The sequence below is a fragment of the Centruroides vittatus genome, unplaced genomic scaffold (assembly GCF_030686945.1).
Source record: "Centruroides vittatus isolate TY-2023 unplaced genomic scaffold, ASM3068694v2 contig_955, whole genome shotgun sequence".
NCBI lineage: Eukaryota > Metazoa > Arthropoda > Arachnida > Scorpiones > Buthidae > Centruroides > Centruroides vittatus.
The window spans coordinates 680,365-705,151 of record NW_027122634.1 but is presented as its reverse complement, the minus strand read 5'-3'; the positions used below and the strand labels follow the sequence as shown (position 1 = coordinate 705,151).

General features: G+C 31.3%; 1 protein-coding gene across 1 annotated transcript in view; it reads right to left on the bottom strand.

Annotated features, from left to right (window-relative positions):
* LOC136985210 (INO80 complex subunit C) overlaps positions 1-24,787 on the bottom strand; it is a 73,267-nt gene that overhangs the window by 3,948 nt on the left and 44,532 nt on the right. Inside the window, exons 3-4 of the mRNA XM_067282443.1 lie at positions 23,361-23,469; positions 13,467-13,534 (exon numbers count right to left, since the gene is read on the bottom strand). Of these exons, the coding sequence (XP_067138544.1) occupies positions 13,467-13,534; positions 23,361-23,469 (177 nt within the window). The remainder of the gene's footprint in view (positions 1-13,466; positions 13,535-23,360; positions 23,470-24,787) is intronic.

The following is a 24,787-nucleotide window of genomic DNA, read 5'->3' as shown; positions in this document are numbered from 1 at the left end:
GTATTAAATTTCAATAATTTATCAAATTGACTGGTCATTACGAATACTGCTACCACCTAGTCGGGCAAAGTGATAATAATACGTTGTGGAGTGATCATCCGACATAGACTAGCCAATCAGAACTTATACCTTAGTTGCACATGCGTATTGCATTTAGTACCAAATTTTAAATTTATGTGACCAGTAGTTAATCTTTCTTCTTTGACAAAAGTAACGATCATTAAGTGATATGAATAATTGCTTCAACAACTGATTAAACGAGTTAATAGCAGAAAAAGGTGAGAACAATCAAATTTTTACAAAATCAGCATATTTGTCAATAATACAAAAAGTGAGAGTCAAAAATGAAAGTTACTTCTAAGTTACCGGAAGAATATCAGTTAATAGTACTTTGAAATAATTCACAAAAAATAAATATTTCTAAATGAAACAAATGGATGTTCAATAAAAAAATAGTTTCTTTTTACTCATATTTTAATCTGAAAATATTTTATTTTTAGAATTTACAAATATTTTGAAACAAATGGAGTTTTTTTTTTATTAAATTTAAAATTTGGTACTAAACACAATACGCACACGCAAGTGAGTGCCGATTGGCTAGTGTATGTTGGATGATCACTCCTCAATGCATTATCATCACTTTGTCTAACTAGGTGATCGCAGTATTCATAATGACCGGTCTAATTTGATAAATTAATCAATATTTATCACACTGCACACCCTTTTTGGTCATTATGAATAATGTCTGATTAATCACTTTGTCCATAACATATACATTATGCTAACTTGTATGTAATTTTCCCTATATAGTTGTAACACAGAGTTGAAAAGGGACATAATTGTCCAAAATGCATACTCAAAGAAATAAAAAGTTTTTCTAAAGCTTGTCCTCTTTTTTATTGATGGTATAATAAGTCTAGTGAAAAAGAAAAGCCACCTTAGCACTCGTATAATTGAACATAAGACTAGACAAGAAGCATATCGCATAAAGCTATCAGTGTTTGACTTCCTATGCCATATTATTAAAATAAAATAACATTTTCAAATAAAAATTAAGACAATCTTCAATCTTTCTTTTCAATAGTTCACAAAGTAGACTGTCTATTGATTAGTAGTCTTCTGTTTCATATATGAAACTGCCCTTCAAAATAAAATATAACAGATTTTATTTCTAATATATAACTCTTAATATTTCTCTGATGATGCAGAAACAAGGCCATAGTCTACCTGAAGAATTTTAAGTTTTTGTATCTAAAAGAAAGAAAGAAAACCTTCATCTTGAAACAATATTTTATTTATATCTCCAACTATATCAAGATTACAGTGGTTCCTAATTAGCTAAGAGCTATGGATCCCCCTCCATTTTTTAAAGGTAAGCCACAGACTCCAAACTTTTTGAAAGTTTGGTATCTATATAGTAGCATCTGAAAAGTAGGTATAAATTCAAAACAAACAAGTTAAACTATACTAACTTTTATTTATAACAAGTTATAAAATATGACAAGTCTAGCAGCTGTTCAACCTAAATATCACAGGAGAAATTGTACCCCTTTTTGTTTCAATCAATTCCTTCCTTATTTGGTTTAGTATTTTCTACTTTTAACCTTAAGTCACGATCAACATCAAGATGATTTCTATGCTTGTTCTTCAGATAATAAAATATCAAAAATGTTTGTTCACAAAGATGTATGAAACAACAAAGTGGAACTAGATATTTCAAGCTTTTTCATCTAGTTTCTTATAGTTAGAAAACACCTTTATCCAGAATTGGTTAAATATACATTCTTTGAACAATGTTTTCAATGAGCCATCAACAAGCTCGTCTTGTTCTTCTCATCTACAGTTGTTAATTGTACTGCACTTCAAAAGGATTTCTTATCCACAAAATTTCAGGCTTTGATGCAAGAAAGTAATCTCTGAATCCAATCTCTAAATCACGCAGGTGCTAAGTGATAACAGGTTTAATTTCTGGTGGTCATTTACTAGTGGCTCCAGGAATTACTCCAATGTTGGGATGTTACTGAGATAACAAGCTTCAGTTCAGCTTATCCATAGCTGTAATTTATAATCACTGTCTCAATCTTATCTCAAACATAAAAATATTTATGTTACAACTTTGAAAACTTGTATTGAGAGTGTTCAAGTATGCAAAGATATCTGCTAATAAGCAATGCCATGAATGATCAATCAGGGATTTGGATGAAATTGGGCTTAAATAATAAAGGCTGATGATTGATGATAAATGCTAGAATATCAACTGCAACTGACCAGTCTTTTTTTTTTTTAAATAGCATTAAATGTCAAAATTCAGAGTTTATTTGATTTAGGTCCTTTTTTTATTTTTTTTTTTAAATTATAGGTCTTGATTAGAGGAACAAAAAACCTAATTCACTTTTGTTATAAAATAAATAGTTTGATGAGATTATTATTATAATTTTTTGTGATTTAAAAGGCTTTTTCTCTTCACTCACACATTTGTGTGTGAAGGAAAAAAACAGAGAAAATCCATTTTATTTAATGCAGTATGATTTTAATTTTCCAAATGTTTTCAGTCATTTTAAATAACCTTCCTCAGGATAAAAAAACAGATTACAATTTAAAAATAAGAATGAAATGAAATGCAATTTTGAAAGCTCTTACATTAATAAAATATATAACAACAACATAAAATGCAAGTTAATGAATGCATTGTAATATTTCATAACAAAATATTTAACAAAGTGTAAAAGGATGATAAACAAAATAAAAAAGAAGCAACAGAAGTGAAAGAGGGAGAAGAAATGTAATATAAAGTAACACAGTAGACTTGAACTTGGATCATTTTCATGTCAATTAGAGCGAAATGCTCTAATTTCTCACATGAATACAGAAGTGGCTGAAATCTCCCATATTTTAGTATTTTTAAAGTGTCTTTAAGTCACAAAAATGTACTGTACATAATATTTCCATTAAACTACTGATTTTACAGTAGATGTGAATTAGACTTTTTTGTTCCTCTAATCAAGACCTACAATTTAAATATAAAAATAAAAAAAACTCAAAATTTTGACATTTAATGCCATTTTTTAAAAAAAATGACTGGTTAGTTGCAGTCAATATTCTAGCATTTCTTATCATTCATCAATCTCTGTTGTTTGATCCCAGTTTCATCCAAATCCATTCATGACCTTTCCTTGTAAGTATGCTACCATACACAATCAAGAAAAATTGTTTAACTGATAACATGAAAATTTAAAATCACTCTGAAACAGTCATTCTTCATCGTGTAACTCAAAGAATCATGGCAGTATTTTTCTTCTTGACAACTAGCACACATCTGTATGCACAAGTAACTGTAAAGTAAGATTTTGAAATTCAAAGAATGAGATTTGATAAAATTTATGATCTTAACTACTCCAGAGTACTTTCATAATGGGTCTGGAATCTTCTTTATTGTCAAAGCTTTCAAATGAATGTAGCAACAGTTCCATTTCACATAAGGTGCCACAGCCTCAGGGTACAAAGATCATTTTTCATACCCAACATAATACAAGCACTATCTGTTGCAGGCCTACAATTTTTCCAATGAAACAGGATTATTTGCAAAAAATCATTCAAGGCCTTAAAAATGCACTCTGCTGTACTCATAGAAGTTTCCTTGAAAATAAAAAATTTATATATAATTTTGTCTTCTCATATGTTGCATATAAAGACTAGCTTGATAACATTGTAATACCAGTGATTTCATCAATTTGCAATGAAAAGAAGTTGTAAGTCTGGATCCTTAAAATGAGTGTCTGTTTTATGTAACCAGACATATCACATATTCTTCATTTCACTGGGTTGTTTGAAAGATATACTTTGCTGATTTCTTTGGATGCTGACTTACCAAGCAATCATTTGCAGATAACTACACAAGCCAGAGGGATCACCTTTTCATCTACAGTATGAGCATTCTACTTAGGTAATGATTTTTGAATCATAAGAAACCAAAACTGCATTCTCTTGAGCACTTTCACCAAAATTTTTCTCCAACTGTGCAGTTGGTAGAAGCAGTGTAATTTTGTAAGGCTAGATTATACCAGGAACAAAATAAGATAACCATGTCTTTCAACTTGTTGGCCCATATTATTATCCTTCAGCCATTTTTTGCTGGCAACCAAACAATCCAAACAGAACTAGGTGCAATGTATTTTGAACTATTTCATACAGTAAGAGCAATCTTCCGTCTAAAATATTCCTTTTGGATTTCACTGAGTCCCTCAATTGCATGTTCAACTTCAGGAATGATGTTTTCAGGTTTGACCCTTGGATGCAGCAGATACATTGGGCTCTATCAGATGACCTCCAGGAGACAGTGCAGAAGGATGAGATCATCCCAATAAATCAGTGAGTTAAGAAAGGATGTCCAGTGCATAGGTCTTTAGTGCCAAAGGACCCATGAAGATTATCATATCTGATCTTCAAATGTGAAGATGGACCAACCAACCATTTATACATTGACTTCAATTAATAATTCTACAGAACTGTTATAAAGGAAGTCTTCCATGGCAACAAGTTAATGTAGAAGAGAGTATCTATAACATCTGACTCTGATGGCCCTTTCTTCGAACCTTAATTTCAGGAGGAGAGAAGCATAATCAGCAGGAAAGCATATTCTCCATATAAACATAGGGTTTACCATTAAGATGCAGCATTCATTTAGGAAAGTGAGTTTTATGTCGTTCATTCAAATCTTTAAAACAAACTTATTATACATTTTGGCCAGCATAGTTATAATGTAAAAATAGAAACTGCAAATAAATTCAAACACTCATGAAACCTTTAAAAACAGCAAAAACAATTTAATTACAAGCATTTTCAGTCATCTTTAAATGCCATCTTCAAGTAAAATACAAAATTGAACTTAGCAAAAATAGAATATAACAAGCAATTATTTATTGTGATATAGCTACAATGCCAAGCTACAATTTTTAATCTTTTTAATTTAAAATATATGCTCTCCATCCCAAACTAGTAGTGTCTTGCCCCTGTACATCATACTTTTCCTGCTAGAAACAGAGTTGTGCCGATCATCTATCTAACTCCTTTCAGGGAAAACTTTTTTAATTGAAACATGACTTCTGATAAAAACCAGAAGTTCGTATAGAGTTAATCAAAGCCTTCTCCCCCCAAGCTTTCCATATCTGGCCTCAACTTTCATCTGTCTAACTTTGTTCTCAAGATTAAGGATGGACAGACAGCCGACAATGAGAATTTATAGGTCTACAATTTTTTCAAATTACAGCCCAATGAATAATTTTTCTGAACATGGAATGCTGTTTGGTTTAAATTCAAAATTAAAATAATGGAATAAAATAAAATTACATATAAATATGTAGATAAATAAAGAAAAAATAAATAACGTAACTAAAAATAAAATTAAATAAGTGGATAAATGATGAAAAATAAACAACATAAATAAAAAAATTAAGTACAATATAGCTCAAAAATCTGTAAATAATAAGACAAATATACACAAAAATAGGTAAATATTATATATGATGAGCATCCTGATGACATATGAAGAGGTCAATTCTGGTTATGCCATGTTCAACTCAAAATAGGCTCTCTATGCCACGTAAAGGGTGTTGATATCCGTAAAACTAATGAAATGACCCTGTTGCACATATTTGTAAATGTATAGATTTCCACGCACAAAGATTTCCACGGCTTGGAAATCTTTGTGCGATGATTTGGACTAAACATAGAAGTACGATAATCCTAGAGCTGATATTGGTCTTGTTTTAAGTCTTTAATAACGGATGAGGATAATCGTAAAGAAATACTGCGAAAATCCGCGATTGGTTTAAACCGCATGTTTGTTTTTTGTTTCGTTTTTATTTTTTATTTTTTGTTTTCTTTTTATTTTATTTTTATTTGTTTATGAAATATTGGCATAATTTTGTAAATTACGATAATCCTGTTTATTTTATTTTATTTTTATTTATTTATTGTAATCGTACCGTTAATTTACATAATATTTGTTCGAATTAATATTTGTTCGAATTTCATATTCGATTTAAAGAAGTAACTGAAGATAAACGCTTAATGCGTTTGAAAACGTTCTTAGGATTAAAGAATTTTTTGCTGAAGTTGGAATGGTTGTCTATTTTTATTTTATTGTATAGAGTCTCCGTGTAACATATGTGGTGTCTATTTCTGATACTTCTGATAATTTTAGCATGTTGCTAGCAAACACCAACCAAATCAGAAAGTGCATAGGCAACAAGGACTATGATTGTTTCTGTTATTTTAAAAACAGTAAAAACAAAGGTTTCACAAGTGTTTGAATTTCCATATTTGCAGTTTCTATTTTTACATTATGGCTACACCAGCCGATTGTGCTTCTCTCCTCCTGAAATTAAGGTTCATCTGTATGAGAAAGATCATTAGGGTCAGATGTTGTAGATACTCTCTTATACATCAACTTGTTGCCATAAAAGATTCCTTTTATAACAGTTCTGTAGAATTATTAATTAGAGTCAATGTACGGTGTAATTGTAATTTACGGTGTAATTGTAAACAATGTAATTGGTTTGGTCCATCAGGTATCCTCATGTTTGAAGAGCAAATATGATAACAATCTCCATTGGGTCCTTCAACACCAAAGATCTATGCACTAAACACCTTTCCTTAACTCGCTGATTTGTTGGAATGATCTCACCTCTCCACCTAGGTGGATACATTGTATATATAATCCTATGGGAATTGCAAGATTTATGTTGGATGGATATATATCTTCCATGGATTTGGGATGGTGTTATCTTCCTTACAGTTGATGGTCTTTTTTCTTAAAGCTACCTTGTAAATTTCCATCAACTCAAGATGTCTGAGCTATGTTCTATTTACTGTTTCCTGTAAAATTTTTGTCCAGATCTCTGGTATATTCTGATATGGTGGTGGATATGAAGCCTGTTGGTATGTATGCTGGTGTTCTTTTAGGTTGATGGTAATATGTCAACATGTGGCTCCTACATACTAATTCTTGTTGGATCTATGGTCTGTAAGGGGGATAGAATATACCTCCAGTGAGTGTTGCCAGATCAACAGTCTTTGGCTTTTCTAAGAAGATTAAATATGGTGGGGGCTCCTTTTGAAGGCCATGTTGATGTATTATGGGCTATCTCTGTATATAGAGCAGCAAGTGTTGCATTGTAATCAACCACTTTGTATGTTTCCAGAATGGGTTGATGAGCCTCTTGATGATGATCTTATTGAATCTATGTCGGACAGCTTGGTTTGTGATAATGTGAAATTCCTGTTCTCTGCAGCAAATCCAATACATGTACGTATGATCTATGGATCAATGAGTTAAAGACAGCCAATTTATACAAAAAGGGATCATGCAAACATGACAGTATGAAAACAGGGAGATATTTAGGATTTCTGTAATCCCCTGTAATTATGCATCCATTATTCAACTGGATGTCTAAGTCCAGGAAATGCATATGCCTGTGACTGTGTTGTTCCAAGTTGAGATATAACCCATAAGTGTTACTGTTGAAATCCTCCACTAATTGTTGTGTTGAACTCTTGGTGCCATAAAATAAATATATCATTGATGTATCAAGAATATATAGCCATACGATCTTGATACTTAGGGAGGATGGAGGTCTCCAACTTGCAGATGACTAACTAACACAGTGTTTTTCAACCTTTTTCATTGAGTGGCACTCTTGATTGAAAAATAAAAAATCGTGGCACCCTTGACTGGTGGCAGATCTAGAATCTGAGTAAGGGGGACTTAATGGGGGAGATGAATTTTTTGCGAAAATGCTACTTCAAACTGTCAATTGTTTTATTAATATGATTACTTTTATTTTTTATAAATTTTAAAAATAAAAGTAATCATAATCTTTGCCTAATCTTTGAGAGATCAATTTATAATATTGTCTTAAATCAAACTTTCTAAATGAAGTTAAATATACCGTAGAAGAACATCACATCAACTTAAAAACAGCATTGTCTGTTTTGCATTTTACCATCTCATTTCCTTGTAAAAGTTTAATGTATTTATATATGATGGATTTACTGAATCTTTCAGTTTTTGACATCATAAATAGAATGAACATCCTAAAATGATTTAATTTTAATATACTTGCAGACAAAAAGTATCCAAAATTGTTCTAATAGTTTAAACAACTTTAAGTTATAAAGTGAATTTGGCAAATCTGACATATTATGGACACAATCTAATTTAGAATTGTTTAATATACTTTAATTATTTGTAATTTATCTATTTTCTTTCATTTTAATTATATATTATGACATTTAATATAAACAGAATTCCTAAGAAATCTTTTTATTCATAAAGGTTAATTTCCTGGAATTTCAAAGTATAGAAGACCAGGAGCTAAATCTTAGTTTCTAGTAAATTAAACTTTGAGTTAATACTGACAGGAATATAAATTCTTTTTCCCTAACTACACAAATGTCTCAAAACTAAAATAATGGAAATTACAAGAGAAATACAAATGAGGTTGGATTCCATACCTTAAAATTGTACTCATTAATTATAAAATTAAAATACATAAACTTATTTCTATATACGAAATTCAAGAAATATCTAAAGAAATGCTACTATGAGACTGCGAATTTTAGTGGGAAAATTTTTGTAAATGAAAGAAACTTTCATTTTTTTGTTCAAAAATTATTGTAAACAATCACCAATAGAAAAAACTCCTCGCAGAGAAATGGAGCAGAGGTCTCCAGTAACTATCAACAGTTAGTGGGAAGTTGATACTTAACTGTCAAGAATTTGCAAGTCATTATCAACAACCGACCGCTTCCCACACTAACGCTATAAAAGCTCGTGCCACCGGAAACTAGCGCGCTCACATAGGAAGTTGTTTCTGTTCTTGTATCTATTTGTTCTCCATGCCCAGGAATGAAGTCCCGTCGAAGAAGACCTCTTCCGCATTGACAGCGACCGCCATACATCGAATTATATCGTCCAATCTCACACCAAGAGGTATTTTGTTAGAACCATTGTAAACTCTCTATCCCACAACGGCAATGGGCTTAGCTCATAGCCTCTTGTTTGTTTAGAACTTGTAGAGCTTTATATCTAATTGCATATAACCACATTTAATTGCATAGTATCGTAGAATAGTTGTAATCGCCTTATATTTTATTCTAGTTAGCCAATAAATGTTTTATTTGTTAACCTGTCTCCTGTCAATCCAACTTGCCTGTTGACTTACTGACGACCCCCCCACTCACTTTTTGCCCTCCTAGCCATCCAACGACAAAGAGATAGGGTTTCGCCAACCCGTGCAGTGTAAGTGGTCAGCAAGGATAAATCCCTGACTCTCTGCTTATCTTACACTACAACACAATCTTAAAAATATGAAATGCTTTATTTACTGAATGTTTTCAAAGCAACATTTTAGAAAACTTTTTAAATTTGAATTCAGTGCTTTAAAGATAGAAAGAAATCCTCTAAAAATAGCAAATACAGAATTTTACATTTTTAAGATCATATAAGCATTTCTCTAGAATGTTCTTTGAATTTAATTCATGAGGTTTTTACATAAAAATTATTTTAAAGTAAAAATAATAGAATAAAGATATATCAAAATATATTCACTCAATTTTATATTTGAAAGGAAATTATCAACAAAAAAGATGCACACTTTTAAATGAGATGCAATTGATGCACATTAAAAATAGAGCTTGTACATATTGCAATAAATATAAATATTTAATAAATTTGAAAAAATATGTTATGTTAAAATGTGATATATAGTTCATTGCTTAGCAATTCAAGCAATTCATAAAAATAAAAATGATGAACATGCTTGTGAAAGAGATTAATAAGAATCAAATAGTAGTTGAAAAAAATGTTAAAATAAATATTTATTATCTAAATTTAGATATCAGAAAAAAAAACAATATTTATAAAAACTAGACACGAACTAGATTTTAAATTTTACAAATAGAAAGATTATTGAAAGCTATAAAATGATATTTTTTGCATACTATGCCTTTATAACTAAGTTTAAGCAGTAAAAAAAAGTCCTGACTTTGAGTTAAACCGTTTCAAGTTAATGAGTTTAATAGAGAATTTTCTCAATTTTTTCTGTGGCCATAAATTTTGTTATCAAATCATTTCTCAAAAATCTGTTCAGGAAATAATTACAAAATTGTATATGGTTTATGATACTTTTGAGAGCATTGTCAAGGTGCTTCTTGTGTCACAATCAAAAAGCCATAATATACTATATCAATAAAAGGATGTCAACGAAAAGTTATAATGGTATTGTGTTCAGCATAAATCTTGTCTGTATTAAAATAAATATATAAGATCTATCAAAGGGTGGAGGTTATACAGAAAAGTAGATTAAAGTTGAAACTACCAGCAATTTTAATTTATTAAGACCATATTACAGTAGAGCATCGATTATCCGACCCCCGATTAACCGACCGCATTCTAGTCGGCAAATTCAAATGTCCGCTAGTGATGTGGTGCTACAATATTTGGTTATGTCTTGGCTACTTTAATATTATTTTTGTTAAATTTTTGCATGTTTTAGCTGGCAGCACTGGCTCGACCATGAAAGGGAGGCTAGTATTTAAACCAGGCCTAATACACTATACTAATAATGTATTTTTTCATACTTTTCGGTTATCTGACTTTTCAGTTATCCGACCAACCACAGTCCCCAATTGAGTCGGATAATCGATGCTCTACTGTATATGGAAAAACTATATATTGTGCTTGAAACCTTAAACAGCTTCAAATTAATGTATTTGACTTAGTGAGGTTTTATATACAAAGCACACAAAATTACCTTGAAAACAGATCTACAGGAATAAATTAAAACAGCCATTTTCTATACATTTTAGTTAACCAGTTAAATATATTGAGAACATGTAAAAACAATATAAAAGTAACTGAAATTTTTTATGAAATACATTTTTAGAGCTCCATATTGAAAAATCCAAAATAATCTAGATTATCTGCCATTTTTGATCATTTAAGAAGTAATAAAAATGATATATCAAAACAAGAAAAAAAATGGGACTGTTTGTAGTATAAAACAGTAAGAGAGCTAGACTAGTTAGGAAACATATCATCATTAGATAGCAGTTGCACAAAATATTAAAAAAAAGAGAGAGAGATTATATGCTATTACAATACATTTATAAAAAGAAATAGATTGCCTGAAATAATTCAGAAGGAAATTCCAAAGAATGTAAAAGCAGTGCAAATAAAGTTCATAGAAGAAATATTGATAAATGTCACAAAAGGACTATGGATATTCAATTAATACAAAAATTTTAAAAAATTTAAATTTAGTCTTCTGGTTATTGGCATTAATAATAAATTAATATGAATCTTAAAAACATTTTAAATTTTGCTTGGAAAGGTTTTAAACTTTTTTTAAAATGCTGTTTCTAATTGGAACATCAAAACAATAAAAAAAAATTTGTTCTGATGTTGAATATATTAAGATTTAAAAATTTTAACTGAGAAATAAATTTTATTTCTTTATTTTGATAAGTATAAATAAAATTACACAAACAATTTTAGTCACAATTACCGTATAAATAAATTTTGATTAAAATTTAGAAATATAGTTTGAAAATAACATTCCTTCAACTGCCGTATATTGCACTGTATCGAGTTTAGTAGGGTTTGAAAACATTTAAAGTTACAAGAAAGTGTTCACTTTCTTGTAACTAACCTAAGACAGACAATTTCCAGGTAAAAAATTTTTTAAATTTTGCCAGTATGTGTTTTTGATAAGTATAATATATATTTGATTAACAAACCTTTTCATTATTTAGAACAGTTTAGCTTTTATAACTATATTTCTAAATTAATCATAACATTATTATTTATTTATAGACAATCTGAATTATGAGAAATATAAAAAATTTATAAACAAAAGACAAACTTGGTGTCCATAGAAATCTAATCATTGTCAAAAAAGATCAATAAAGGGGCCTGACAGTAATGTTACAATACAAGGCTACAACTCAATATAAATATTTTAATATTCAAGTGTAAGAATAAAATTGCTTATTTTTTCAGTTTCAATAAAGTCAATGGTCATTTGAATTACTGAAGAGTTTCCTGTATGATGAATATCTGAAAATGTAATTTTATGCTTACACATGAATATTACAAATTTAACTGAATAAGAAGCCACAAAAACCCAAAAGGTATTTTTTTTTTAATTGAATTTTTGTTACTTTCAAATAATTATAGTACACATTATTTATTGAAATATATATGTAATATACAAAAAACAAAAACTAGTGAAAATACTTGTATACTGCTTTAATTATTGAAATATTATAATTTGAGCATGAAAATATTAGAGACTGCTTGGTATTCAATTTGTTCAATTACCAATTCAGAGAATGGAGATTGAATATTCTGTTTATAAATTGAAATATTTTAAGTTTATTGTTGAAATAAATTTCTAATAAAAAATTACATGATCTTTTTATAACAAAATAAGCTATTAACTTACAAATACAGTAGCATCTCATTTTAACGGATCACTTGAACTGCTAAAAATCATCCATTGTTCTGAGAATCTGTTATATTGAGAACAATGGATTTCCTGCACTCCCAGGAAAATATCCATTATTTGATCCTCTACATATAAGAAATACCTGTACTTGAAATTATTCAGTTTCTTGAGATCTCTATTCTTTATTCTATAGAAATACAATGTACCAGCACAAGATTGTATATTATGCCATATGTGTGTACGATAAAGTTAATGGAAAGAGTATGTACTCTAAGCACAAAAATAGGCAAATTACATATGCTCATTAGCACTTCACTTGACCTCATGATTTGTAAAAAACTTGTCCATCTTGGCTAGTTTTGACACCACTTTTTTACCTATTGAATATAACAACCACTTGATATAAGCAATGTCATGTACAGCCTGTTGTTGATGCTGAAACTCATCAGGAAAGTCTTCACAACTTGGAAAGACTCAATAGTCTTGCTAAATTTTGGCACTATAATTGAACTAGTGTCAATGTTCATCAGTTGGCTCCTCCTCAATCATATCATACTACTGACTCTCTTCATGCAATTCTTCAATTTACATATCTTAGAAGTAGGCTAACAAGTTCATCATTAAAACTCTATAAATTCCCAAAACACCTGAATACTAACTAAACATTAAAAAAACATGAAGATTTTTGATGGGGCTAAAAAGATTCTGTTATTCTGAATTATGGATCTGCTAAAAAGAGGTAAAATTACATTGATTTGGCAGAAACTGGGGAAAAATCCGTTATTCTGAGAATTCCATTGTTCCATGATCGGTTAAAATAACATTTTACTGTATATGTAAAATATATAAAATGCAAATATTTAAAAAAATCTAGCTAATTAATCTAATAATTGTATGAAATTAAGTCTACAAAAATTTGCAGCATAAGAGAAAATTGAAAATAAAATATTTATATACCGGTAAACCACTGAGATCGGAATACTTTTTCGATGGCTTAGTTGAAGGAGGGCTATCAATACTTGAATCTGAAAATAAATATGTATCATCTTATAAAATAATAAATTAGCATGAAAATTTTTTTATATATCATTTATATAAAAACTATTTTAAAATACAATATTTATTCTAATAAACGAATGAAAAAAGCTAATGCATAGCTGCAAGATGAAAAAAATTTATGCAGTATTTGAATAAATTCTAATAATAAGAAAATGAAAACACCTTTTTTTTCCAAGATTCCAGCAACAAATTTAATCGTATAAAAACGTTTTCAACTGATTTGATCAGCTTTCTTCAGTTAAACGAACAAAAAATTAAAAGGAACGAACTAATAATTCAAATTTAGAAAATCCTGAGAACGGAAAGAATTTTCGCGATTGCGCAGACAATGCAATAACAATATACTGATAAACGATAATAAAAATGCAAGGTCTTGACAAAATATACAATAATCCATTCCTACATTATCCAATAAACGATTTTCAGGCAGATGACAGCCCATTCGTGTCTCTGTGGTTGATGCATTGAGACGTTAATTGTGCCTTATATATCTCTAATTTCTCCTCCATGTGTCTAACAGCCTGTTTAGACCTAGTGGCTTTTATGATGGTAGCACTATCCCAGTGTACTGTGATCTCTTGTTCCCTAGCAAATGCTGCTAGGACTGTGCTGTCAACGGTCCTATTAACAGATTGTTTATGTTCTTTAAATCTCTGTTGTAAACTACGCAAGGTGGCCCCAATGTACACCAGATCAGACTTAAAACGTTGGTCTCTGATTGGTATCAAGTACACTCCCGTTAGTTCATTTGGTTTCTCTTTCCTCTTATCATTCCTTAATAGACGGTACACTGTCGGGTTGCGTCTATACACTATACGTAGGTTCCTTTCCTTGGACATCTTCCTAACAATCTTGTTAATAAACGGAATATAGTCCATGATTACTGTTTTTCGCTGCTCATTTCCTTGTGGTTGTTGTTTATGCCTCTGAATACTCGTAATTAGTTGGTTTACGTCCTTCCTCCGATAACCATACCGTGTTGCTATGCTTCTTATGTACTACAGCTTCTTGTATGTGTCTCAAATATTTGAGCAATGTGTGTATGCTCGTTTCACCCATGCCCGCAAAGCCGCTAACTTAAATTGGTAAGGATCTACGGAGTTTCTGAGTATGATGCTAGGTTGGTATACCGGTTTCCTGTAGATATTCGTCTGTATCGCCCTGTCTCTACATGTGATCGTCAAGTCCAAGAAGTTAACCTTAAAATCACTCTCCTGGTCCAACTCTAAGGTGAGTCCGTATGGGTTGTTGTTTATTATAGAAAGCGACGGGTATTGCAATCATTATTCTATATGATGAATATGTCATCAACATATCTGGTATAGAAAACCATGTCTTCTTGAAATGAAGGTAATATATTGCATTCTAGGTTTCGTAGGACCAACTCACAGAGCATCGCTGATATGGGACTTCCCATTGGGACTCCCCTTCCCTGCATGTATGTTTTCTCTTCAAATTCAAAGAAGGAAGAATGACAGACAAGATCAGCTAATTCCAAAATGTTCCTGTTGTATTTGAATGAATTCATAATGTTGTTAAATAAGAAGTCCCTTAAGGCGCAGAAGCATGGAGGAAGTTTTATTGAGGAATACAAGGCTTTAAAGTCCATAACCTGTCTTTAAGCATAATTTCATCCAGCCTTTGTACAAGTTGCAAGGAGTCTTTGATGCAATAAGGGTAATCTTGTATCTTATCCCGAATAAATTTGACAAGCTGCTTCTCTAGTGCGAACGTGGCGCACTACACTTTTCCACGACTGGTCTTATCTGAAAGCCTGGCTTGTGCATCTTGCCAAACGCAAAGATCTTTGGTGGTCTTGGTGCCTTCATAATGATATTGTCCAAATGCAAATGGCGTGCTAATGGAGACATGGCAAACTTCTTAACTCTATTCTGAAACTTCTGTAACAACTTGTCCGGTGCAATAACACATTCTGTGCTAGTAATATACTCCTGCAGTTTCTGAGCATACGTATCCCGTTTAATGAGTACAGCACCCCTAGTCTTATCGGCCTTCATAAGTATCACTTCATTCCTCTGAAGCCATTCTCTTGATTTCTTGATGTAATTCTGAAATTGTCTGGAGTCCATGCTAGCTCGTTTCTCTCTTTCGACCAAAAACCTTGTTTGCCAACGTATGGAATCCTGGTTAGTGTGACTCAAACCAGAGATAAGTAGCTCAATATTACGTATGATGGTATCCGGACTTATTTTTGGGTTGGGAGCATACATAGGACCATATTCTAATGCTATATTCTAATAATGGATGATATTCCTAATCCTGAATGTTCAATGAAAGTGCTGAAAAATAGAAAATGCCATTTGCTATTATCAAGCCATGTACCGTACCAAGAGAAGAACTTTTTGAATAAAAAATTCTCCTACAATATTTTTCTGCAAAATAACTTGTGCATTTTGTTTAATAACAATGTTTTAAAATTAAAAGCTTTATTTAATTTATTATCTCCTTTCTTTATTTATTTATGCTAGATGAGTGCTTTAAAGTATGTACATAAATGAATATCTAGCATAATATTTAATATTTAAAGTTTTAATCATAATTTTGGAAATTCTTGGAAGCAATCTTCTATCTCCAATATATTGTTGTCATTTATTATTGTAGTGATTTTTCAGGCAAAATTAACTACAATAAGTGCAGTTTTCTTGTATATTTTTTGGCAATGTCATGAAATCAAGTATTTGAAAAGAGAATTGAGAATTGTTTTAAAAAAAAAACACAGAGACATCAGGAAATGAAGTTATCTGTTAAAGAGTTCATCATAAATAACATTCTAGAAGACATATCAAATGAAAAGTTTAAAAACTGATTGGCAATTGACAAGAAAATTCCAGTATCTTCTACTATTGATATGATATCATCAGAAATATGCCAAACTGCTATGAAGAAGGCTCTGGAGAAAATCTGATGAAGAAAATCAGTATAAAGATATTATACATTAACCCTTCGTCACGCGCGCGCTCAGTCAAATCGAAATCAGCGCGCAAAATGCATTTTCTTTCATAAAATATAGAAAATAAAGACTACTTTTTCCATCAAAAAAGTGTTCCTGCATCAGTTTTTGCTCTGTCTTCTTCGGGAAGTAGTAGGAAAAGGAAATGAGAGAAACAAACTTTTGAACTTTAACGATTCGGAAACCGTTAATGTGCAGATTACCTAGGTAAAATGCGAAAAACTCTTGATTCCGCACATTAATGGATCAACCTAGTTAATCTGGAGATTAGCTAGGTAATGTACACATTAACAGCTTTTGAGCTTTAGTGGTAACATATATACATACACAGGCTTTGGGTTGTTTAATATAATATATGGAATTATAACAATATAATATATGAATATATAGAATTATATAGCTTAACTAACAAACAATATTTTACATTTTTATTTTTCATATAATTAAAAACAAAAACTTTTAATTAACATATATTTTTGTTAACATTGGTGCACCCAATTAAAGCTTTAACGGGAAAAATTTCTGAACACAGAAAGATGTGGACAGAAGGAAATCTATAACAAAGGTTGGCAGCTTTTTGCCTAGACATTGATTTAAGGTGTTGGGGAATATAGTGAAACTCTTGAAAGCTTTAGCCAATCCTGTAAAATTCTTTTAATATTAGACCATACATTTTCTAACATTCAATACGATTAACAAGCCAACTCAATAAAGTATTAATAGCATAAAATACAACATTATTTCAAATAAATGTTTAATTGTATATATTTATTTTATTTTGTACTAACTATTCCATTAATTTGTTCTTACATCACATATAACTAAGCTTAAAATGAGTTTGAAGTTTGATGTTGAAACTATTAGCGAGGTTGAGGCCAAAGTTTTAAATGTGAAAACATGTTGGACGTTCAATGACGCTTTCCTGTAAGCCTAGAAGTTTGACAATGGTGTTTGGAATGTCTGAGCATGATTCCACTGACATTCCAAATGCACCATTGTCAAACTTCTAGGCTTACAGGAAAGTGGCATTGAATGTCCAACGTACATGTTTTCACGTTTAAGACTTCGGCCTCAACCTCACTATTATCTTATGATCAAAACTGGAAGTCATCTAATTAGATTAGGTAAAAATGCTTTTAGTGTGTTTTCTCATGAAAAGAAAATTTATTCAATGTTGCAAATAATTTAAATCATAATATACAGTAGAAATTTCTTATTCATAAGGATTAAATTCCAAAAACTACTATGAATTTTGTAAACCACAAATATAAAAAAGAAAAGTACATTAAAACAATAACATTAAGGGATTAATTAAGACTGAAAATGGTATGATAGCCAAAAATGTTTGTGCAGGATTTAATTATTGAAGTTCTTTATATAACAAATTTAATAATTAGATAGCTTATAAAATTGTTTGAAAATAATTTAAAATTGCCTTTGAAAATCTCTAGAATCCCCTGCAAGTTAGAAGGTATCATTCTGTGACCTAAACAATCAAAGTAAGTATTTTCTAGCCATTTTAGTGCTATAGATATATCAAAATCGACTTGTATTTATTATTATTCAAACATCTGAATCCTCTAAACTACTCAGATCTCCATTTAATTTTTACTTCCAGATTATAGAGATCTGAGCAGATGCACTGCTCAGATCTCTATAATCTGGATAGTGCACTGCACAATAAGTAGAAATTAAATGTTCAAGCTTACTATAGCTTGATCTTTTCTTCCAGAATCTTAATTAAATATCAATAATTTCACTTAAATTTAATTTGTAATTATCAAACTTAGCACAAGATGGAAGTATGACCACCTATATTTAGATCAAATTATGCTGTTTAATTATTTTGGTGATTTAGAACAGTGGTCGGCAACCTTTCTGACCTCATGGACCACTAAACTCACAATTTTGAATCCCGCAGACCACTATCAGGAATTTTTTTAAACGATACAAAGTCTGTAGTATAATAATGATCATAAAAGTTTAATTTTACTATATTAATATGAAACTTGCATGTTTAATTATAACAAATTTATGCAAGCCTAAAGTTCATTGCTGCATGTTTGAAATAAGTTTATGGATTCTTAGCACTTTTCCACAAAGGACGACAATTGCACTCACAATATTGTTTATTGTTCATTATTTATTGATAACAGTCACTTCATATTTGGTTTCAGATTCAAATAAAAACCCCCAAAGAGTGAAAAAAGCAACTAAGCATTTTGCATTTATTTCATAATACTTCACATAACCTTCAGTTGAACAATGTCCAAATTTCTCCACGGACCACCCAAATTTTCTCGCGAACCACTGGTTGCCGACTGTTGATTTAGAACATAACCTTATAAGTTTAATTTCATTTCAGTGGTGCCTCATATTTTGAATTTAGTTCATTCCAAAAGGTTGTTCAAAAATTTGGTGCTTGGCATTATTAAAGACTAATTAAAATATGTCACAGCTTTATCTAGCTCAGGGATCACCAAACTACAGGCCACGGGTCTGATTCGGCCTGCAGGCCATAGTTTGGAGATCAGTTAATCCAGCCTGAACCGCACTGTGCCACAAATGAGCTAAAATATAATTATTTATATGAAAATATCATACTGTAAATAAACTTACTATGTAGAAAAAATTAAATTAAGTGTAAGTAAAAATTCCCAAATTTGTCCTATCTGATTTTTGCATCTGACAGTAATATGATTTTTAGGAAAATCAGTGAAATAAAAAATTCAGTGACTTTTTGCAACTTTGGATATCAAAGTGCTTTTTGTGTAAGTATCTGCAATGAAGTTTCTAAAAAAAATGATTACAAGTCTGCTAAAGCAATTGTGTTTTAACTTGCATTGCCAAGTTTAAAACTATCTTATTGCTAATGTGAGAAGCCAGGGCAAAAAGGGGGATTCTCTTCTTGCCACTTAATTGGCATGGTTTGGCAAAACCATTAATTTTGTCACTGGATGGCTAGGAGGGCTAAAATTGAATGGAAAGTGCAACGGCTAAGTCGATAAGGTGTCCCGCATTCATTTAATTGAATAACAACAGGTTAACAGGTAAACAAAAGTTTAATATAACTAAAACTAGAATACATAAGAACACAAAATATTCAATTAAATAGAAAGGATATATGTCAATTGCATATAGGGCATGACTACCTAGCTCCTATGCTATTATTTTAGGTACACCGGAGAGAGAGCTTATTTTTGTTCGAATTTTCGAACAAAAATACCTCTGGAGGTAGTTCTCTGAAGTTGTTGAGATGTATGCAACATTCTGTCATAGCATAAGTCAATGGTTTATGGCAGAGAAGTCGCACATCAATGATATCCGCAGTCTTTGTATGGCTTATGTGGGATAGGGTGAGCCTGGAGCCTGGGATGAATGCCTCCTGGGCTGAACGCTTCTGTGGCTACTTCTAGGAGACAAACACCCAGACGATCTAGTGCTTTTATTCTGTGCTGCCTGGGAAAATGATCATGTGATCATCTGTTGATGGAGACAAAGGTTGATTTTGTAGATGTTGGATCAGAGATGAGCCATTGACGACGTAAAGGTGTCGGCTTAAATGCAGTTGTCATGACCATATTTGGTTGGGACCTGCAAGACTCCTCTGTTAATTCGTTTGACACTTGACTTACTCCTCTTAGCAATCAGATGTCATCATTTTGCACTCGGTTGTTAGAATTCTCAAACATTTGTTGATGGAAAGAGCATCATTTCATCCATTTTTGTGAAATGTTTTTTTTTTTCTAATGATTGCGACAAAGAATTAGGATTATAATTTTTTCTAAATTTCTCAAAATCAAACCTCCAGTTCTCACACTAATGTTGCTTTTTTGATAACAAACCAATGACATTTTATGATAGAGAAGCTGTGCCAGCCCTAGATAGAATCATTGGAAGCATTATACAATGTTTTAGTGTGAAGCATCCATGAGCTAAACCACATGAGGTTGGTGCTCTGTACAGTGCATGTGCAAATGCTTATAATCTGGCTGCTTTACACGATTTAGATATTTTCGCCATGGAAGCTGTCCCGTATTTGACAATACAGTGCTCCTATTGGGAACATGCATATACAATAGCAATCTTATCATTGTTTTTCACATGTAGTATAGAAATTTGTAATAACATACATAAAATTAATATTTTATTATAATCACATTAAGTAATTCAAAGTACATTAAAATATAAAAATAATCACACAATATGCATTTACTGTATTTTACGAACTATAAGATGCACCTGAATTTTGGAGGCAATTTTTCAAAGAAAAAAGTGCGTCTTATAGTCCGTAAAATACGGTATATTTTAGAAAATGCAATAGAAGTGGTGCTTTCACAATTTCCGTGGACAGCACACCACTGTAACAAACATATTTATTTACCAAAAAGTTGTCTTTATTTTTTGTGTTTTCAGTGTATTGTATTGAACAAAATGGTTATATAACCCATGCTCATCATTCTCTCAGTTATCTGGCCCGCTGTGAAAGAAGCTTGGTGACACCTGATCTAGGTTGTTAAAATTCAGATATTGCATTACAGTTTCTGGATTGAAAGAAACTTGCAGTTTTTCTATATTCAGAAAGTACAGTAGACCCCCCCCCTACAACATGGATTCGTATAACACGGCAAAAAAATTGAGATTGTGTTCATATAACATGGTAAAAGAATGACACAGACTGTCATTGCCGACTTGTGTCTCGACAGGATTGGTCAAATCTGGGCCAATAGTGGACATTGCACAAACTGTTGAGTTTAAACAAGTAGCGGACCTACTAAAAAACATTTATTATTCAATGGCCATAAAAATTATATTTCTATTAATGATGTCTCCAAAGTTCAACAAATTTTTTGCAGAAAGAATAACTTATCAGGAAATGCGTCCGCTGTTTGACGAGCCGCTCCACGACGAAAACAAGCTTAAGCAATGGCATCTATGAACAGTGTGCACTTGGTAAGTATTCCTACAATTTTTCGTTTATAGCATAGTTTATATGGATTATTCCCAAAAAAATTATACATGTTTTAGAAATATACGAGTCAAATTAGTCTAGAATCAATTAATTTTATGGAAGAAAACCTTTCAAACAGTCGTACCCCCTAAACTGCACAAGTGCCGGGCTGTGAACAGCTCATGTATTTGTAAAATCTAAGTGACTCATACAACACTGAATTCATATAACATAGAACGTATCTACTGTGTTATAGGGGAGGTCTACTGTATTTAGAGATTACTGGGTTGAATTATAAAAGTATCTGAATCAGGTCTAAAGTCAAGTAAACATTTTGGTGTCTTGTGAAGGATTAGGGATTATTCTAATCCTGTGGGATTTAGTCAGGTTAATGAATACTAGATTATCATACTGGTGCCATTGGGAGCAATATGAATTAGGTTATTGATTTTTTTTTACATAGGGCTAGATTTTAGTAGATAGGAAATTGACTAGTATTTCTCTTCTACTTTCATTTTTCCATGAACTCTGCAATTAACTCACCCACAAGAATAATTTTCTTTTCAGGATCAGTGTTGTCCAGCAGTATAATGTCATTTACATCAAATGCTGGTAAAAAGTAAGAGTACAATTTGATAGGATCCAAAGATAAAAAAAAAGAAAAGAATTGGATATCTATGAGATAGGGAAAATGAAGTCATCAATACAATCAAATGACCATCTACTAGTCTGCCATGTGGTTGTTGACTAGCTGGTAAGCTTACCACTTATGATCCATGTTGAGACACTTGCTCAATGGAAAGCATCCTCACGAACAGAAACAGACTACTTTCTGGGAAAAGACGTGATAATTCAGTTGTTGATAATACTGTTCAGTCTCTTGACATTCCAAGCAACATTGTGCAACATTGTTTTATATTAAGAGGTCTTTTCTACATCCTCTGGCTTTCTTTGTCTCCTCCTTATACCTACTCAGGTAAGTTGAAAAACACTTGTTACAAATTTGAGATTCCTCTAACAGTAGGTTCAAGATTCTCTGATGAATATCCTATTGAATAACTATACAGATTAGGAATAACATATTCAAAATTATCACAAAATAGAACTGTGTGAAATACCTATTTACTGAAAATGGCAGCAAATCATTATAATTCCCTCTAGCCTCCTAAAATGAACAAAAGCCATATCACCAATCCAACAGATGTCTTCATTGATAGTGACCTTAAAATCTATACTATCAAAACTCATCCAATCTATAAACTATTGCATTTATATAATTGCTCCATATCTGTCTAAAACCCATCTAGGAACCCTCAATAAAATTCAGACTACTTTTGCTAAAAGAATTTTCCAGGTGTTCATCAATAAACATTATCTATCTTCTGCTTTAACCTTCTGAAAACAACTACAGTAGGAGAGAAGGCTCCTGGTCTCAATTGCAATCAAACCTTCCATTACTGAAAAAGTAAAGCACATAGAGGTAAAGAACCTACTGTTTGCAATCTCAAACTATACTGATGGACCCAAATTTACAGATGCCAGCCAGGTGGTAATGTTGAATCAACCTAGTGAAAGCAACCTACCATCACTTCCATAATGTAATATATGACTCATCACTTCACAATCCAAATGATTCCTGTCTATGCAAATTTTGTTATAACTTTCATGATAGGCTATGCTACTTAGTTTGTCCTATTTTATCTTTACTGTCTTTGTTTGATATGTATACTATCCCACCTTAATGTGATGCTGGAGATATTTGTGAATAAATAAATTTGATTGAATTTATCAGTAATGTTTTTTTTAACATTTCTCAAAATTTATAATGTAATCCTTTCTGTTTTACATATTTTATAAAATTATTACTTACATGAAATATCACGTGCAGGTACAGGTAGCAGACGATCAGCAGTTATAATCTGTTTCAAGCTTTTCCAAATCCGTGTTCTTTTTCCAGCAGTAGCACCTTTTCCTGACAGCTTTAATATTTAAAAAAGTAACAAATTAATTAACTGAAAATTTGTAATATTAAGTTACATAAATTTACTTATGTGGTACTAAATCTTATAATATACAAGTGAGAGTCAAAAAGTAAGTTGCAACTGTAAAGAACTTTTTGTTGATAAATGATATTTAGATGAAATATGGTGGCAACACTAGTAATACTTCAGGCTACAAAGCATAGCAGATTTGCTGATGTGACTACAGAGGTTAATCAATTTTCAGTTGTGAAAGATGTCATATCATTTGGATGTAGCATCCAGGGCCGGATTTACATAAGGGCATTTGGGGCCTGTGCCCAGGGCCCCCACAAAACTAAAAAAAAATTATCTATTACCGCGACAGCCTAGTGTGGCCTAATCATGAGGGCAACAGGCAGAGAAAACCAAACCCGGGAAAAACCTATGAAACATCGGAAAATTTCGGGAAAAAATTTCACATAGGTATTTTTCAGTTAAATTAAAATACAGTCAAACCTGTTTTTGTGCGGGGGATAGGGACCGCATAAAAGAAAATGCATTAAAAAAAATCGCGCGAAACTTCACGAGTGGCTATAAAAAATAGTTTTCGCAACACAATTAAAATATATATATTTTTTTTATGCGGTGAATAGGGACCGCATAAAAAAAGTCTCACGTAGAAAATAACTCAAAACCGTACGAGAATTGCTAGGAATTGCTTTTTTAACTCCTTGGGCCTTTTTCTGCAACACCTAATGGGGAAAAAAATCCTCTAAGAATTTTAATTTTTATATTAATTAATTATTTCCACTTAAATACAAATCTAACATTAAAAAGTTAAAAATAATTGTTAAATAAGGATTTTATTTGATAAATATAGCTGCAGGAAGTGTTATTTCATTTAACAAGGCGTGAAATTTCACACCTGCAGTCTAAAGCTGGAGGGGAGCTAACTTACCGCATCTGTTCAAATGTAACATAATATTTATGGTTTTTATGCTATTAAAATAAGAGGGGACCGAAATAAACGTATGAGAAAAAAATTTTTCCGAATAAAAAATGAAAAAACCTGCTGACGTCATAGAAAACAACCAATAGAGTTTTTAAAAATTTTACAGGAGTCAATTATGTTCCAATTTGATTGAAATTTTCATATACCGCACAAATAAAAATCGCACAGAAAAAGACCGCACAAAAACAGGTTTGACTGTAATTAGTTTTACACAATAAAATATATCTATGTTTACAATAACCTTATTTTTAAAAGAAATTTACAACTTCCTAGTTCAAATCTTATTGAAAATACAGTATTTTGTGTAAACTTTCTAAATCATCA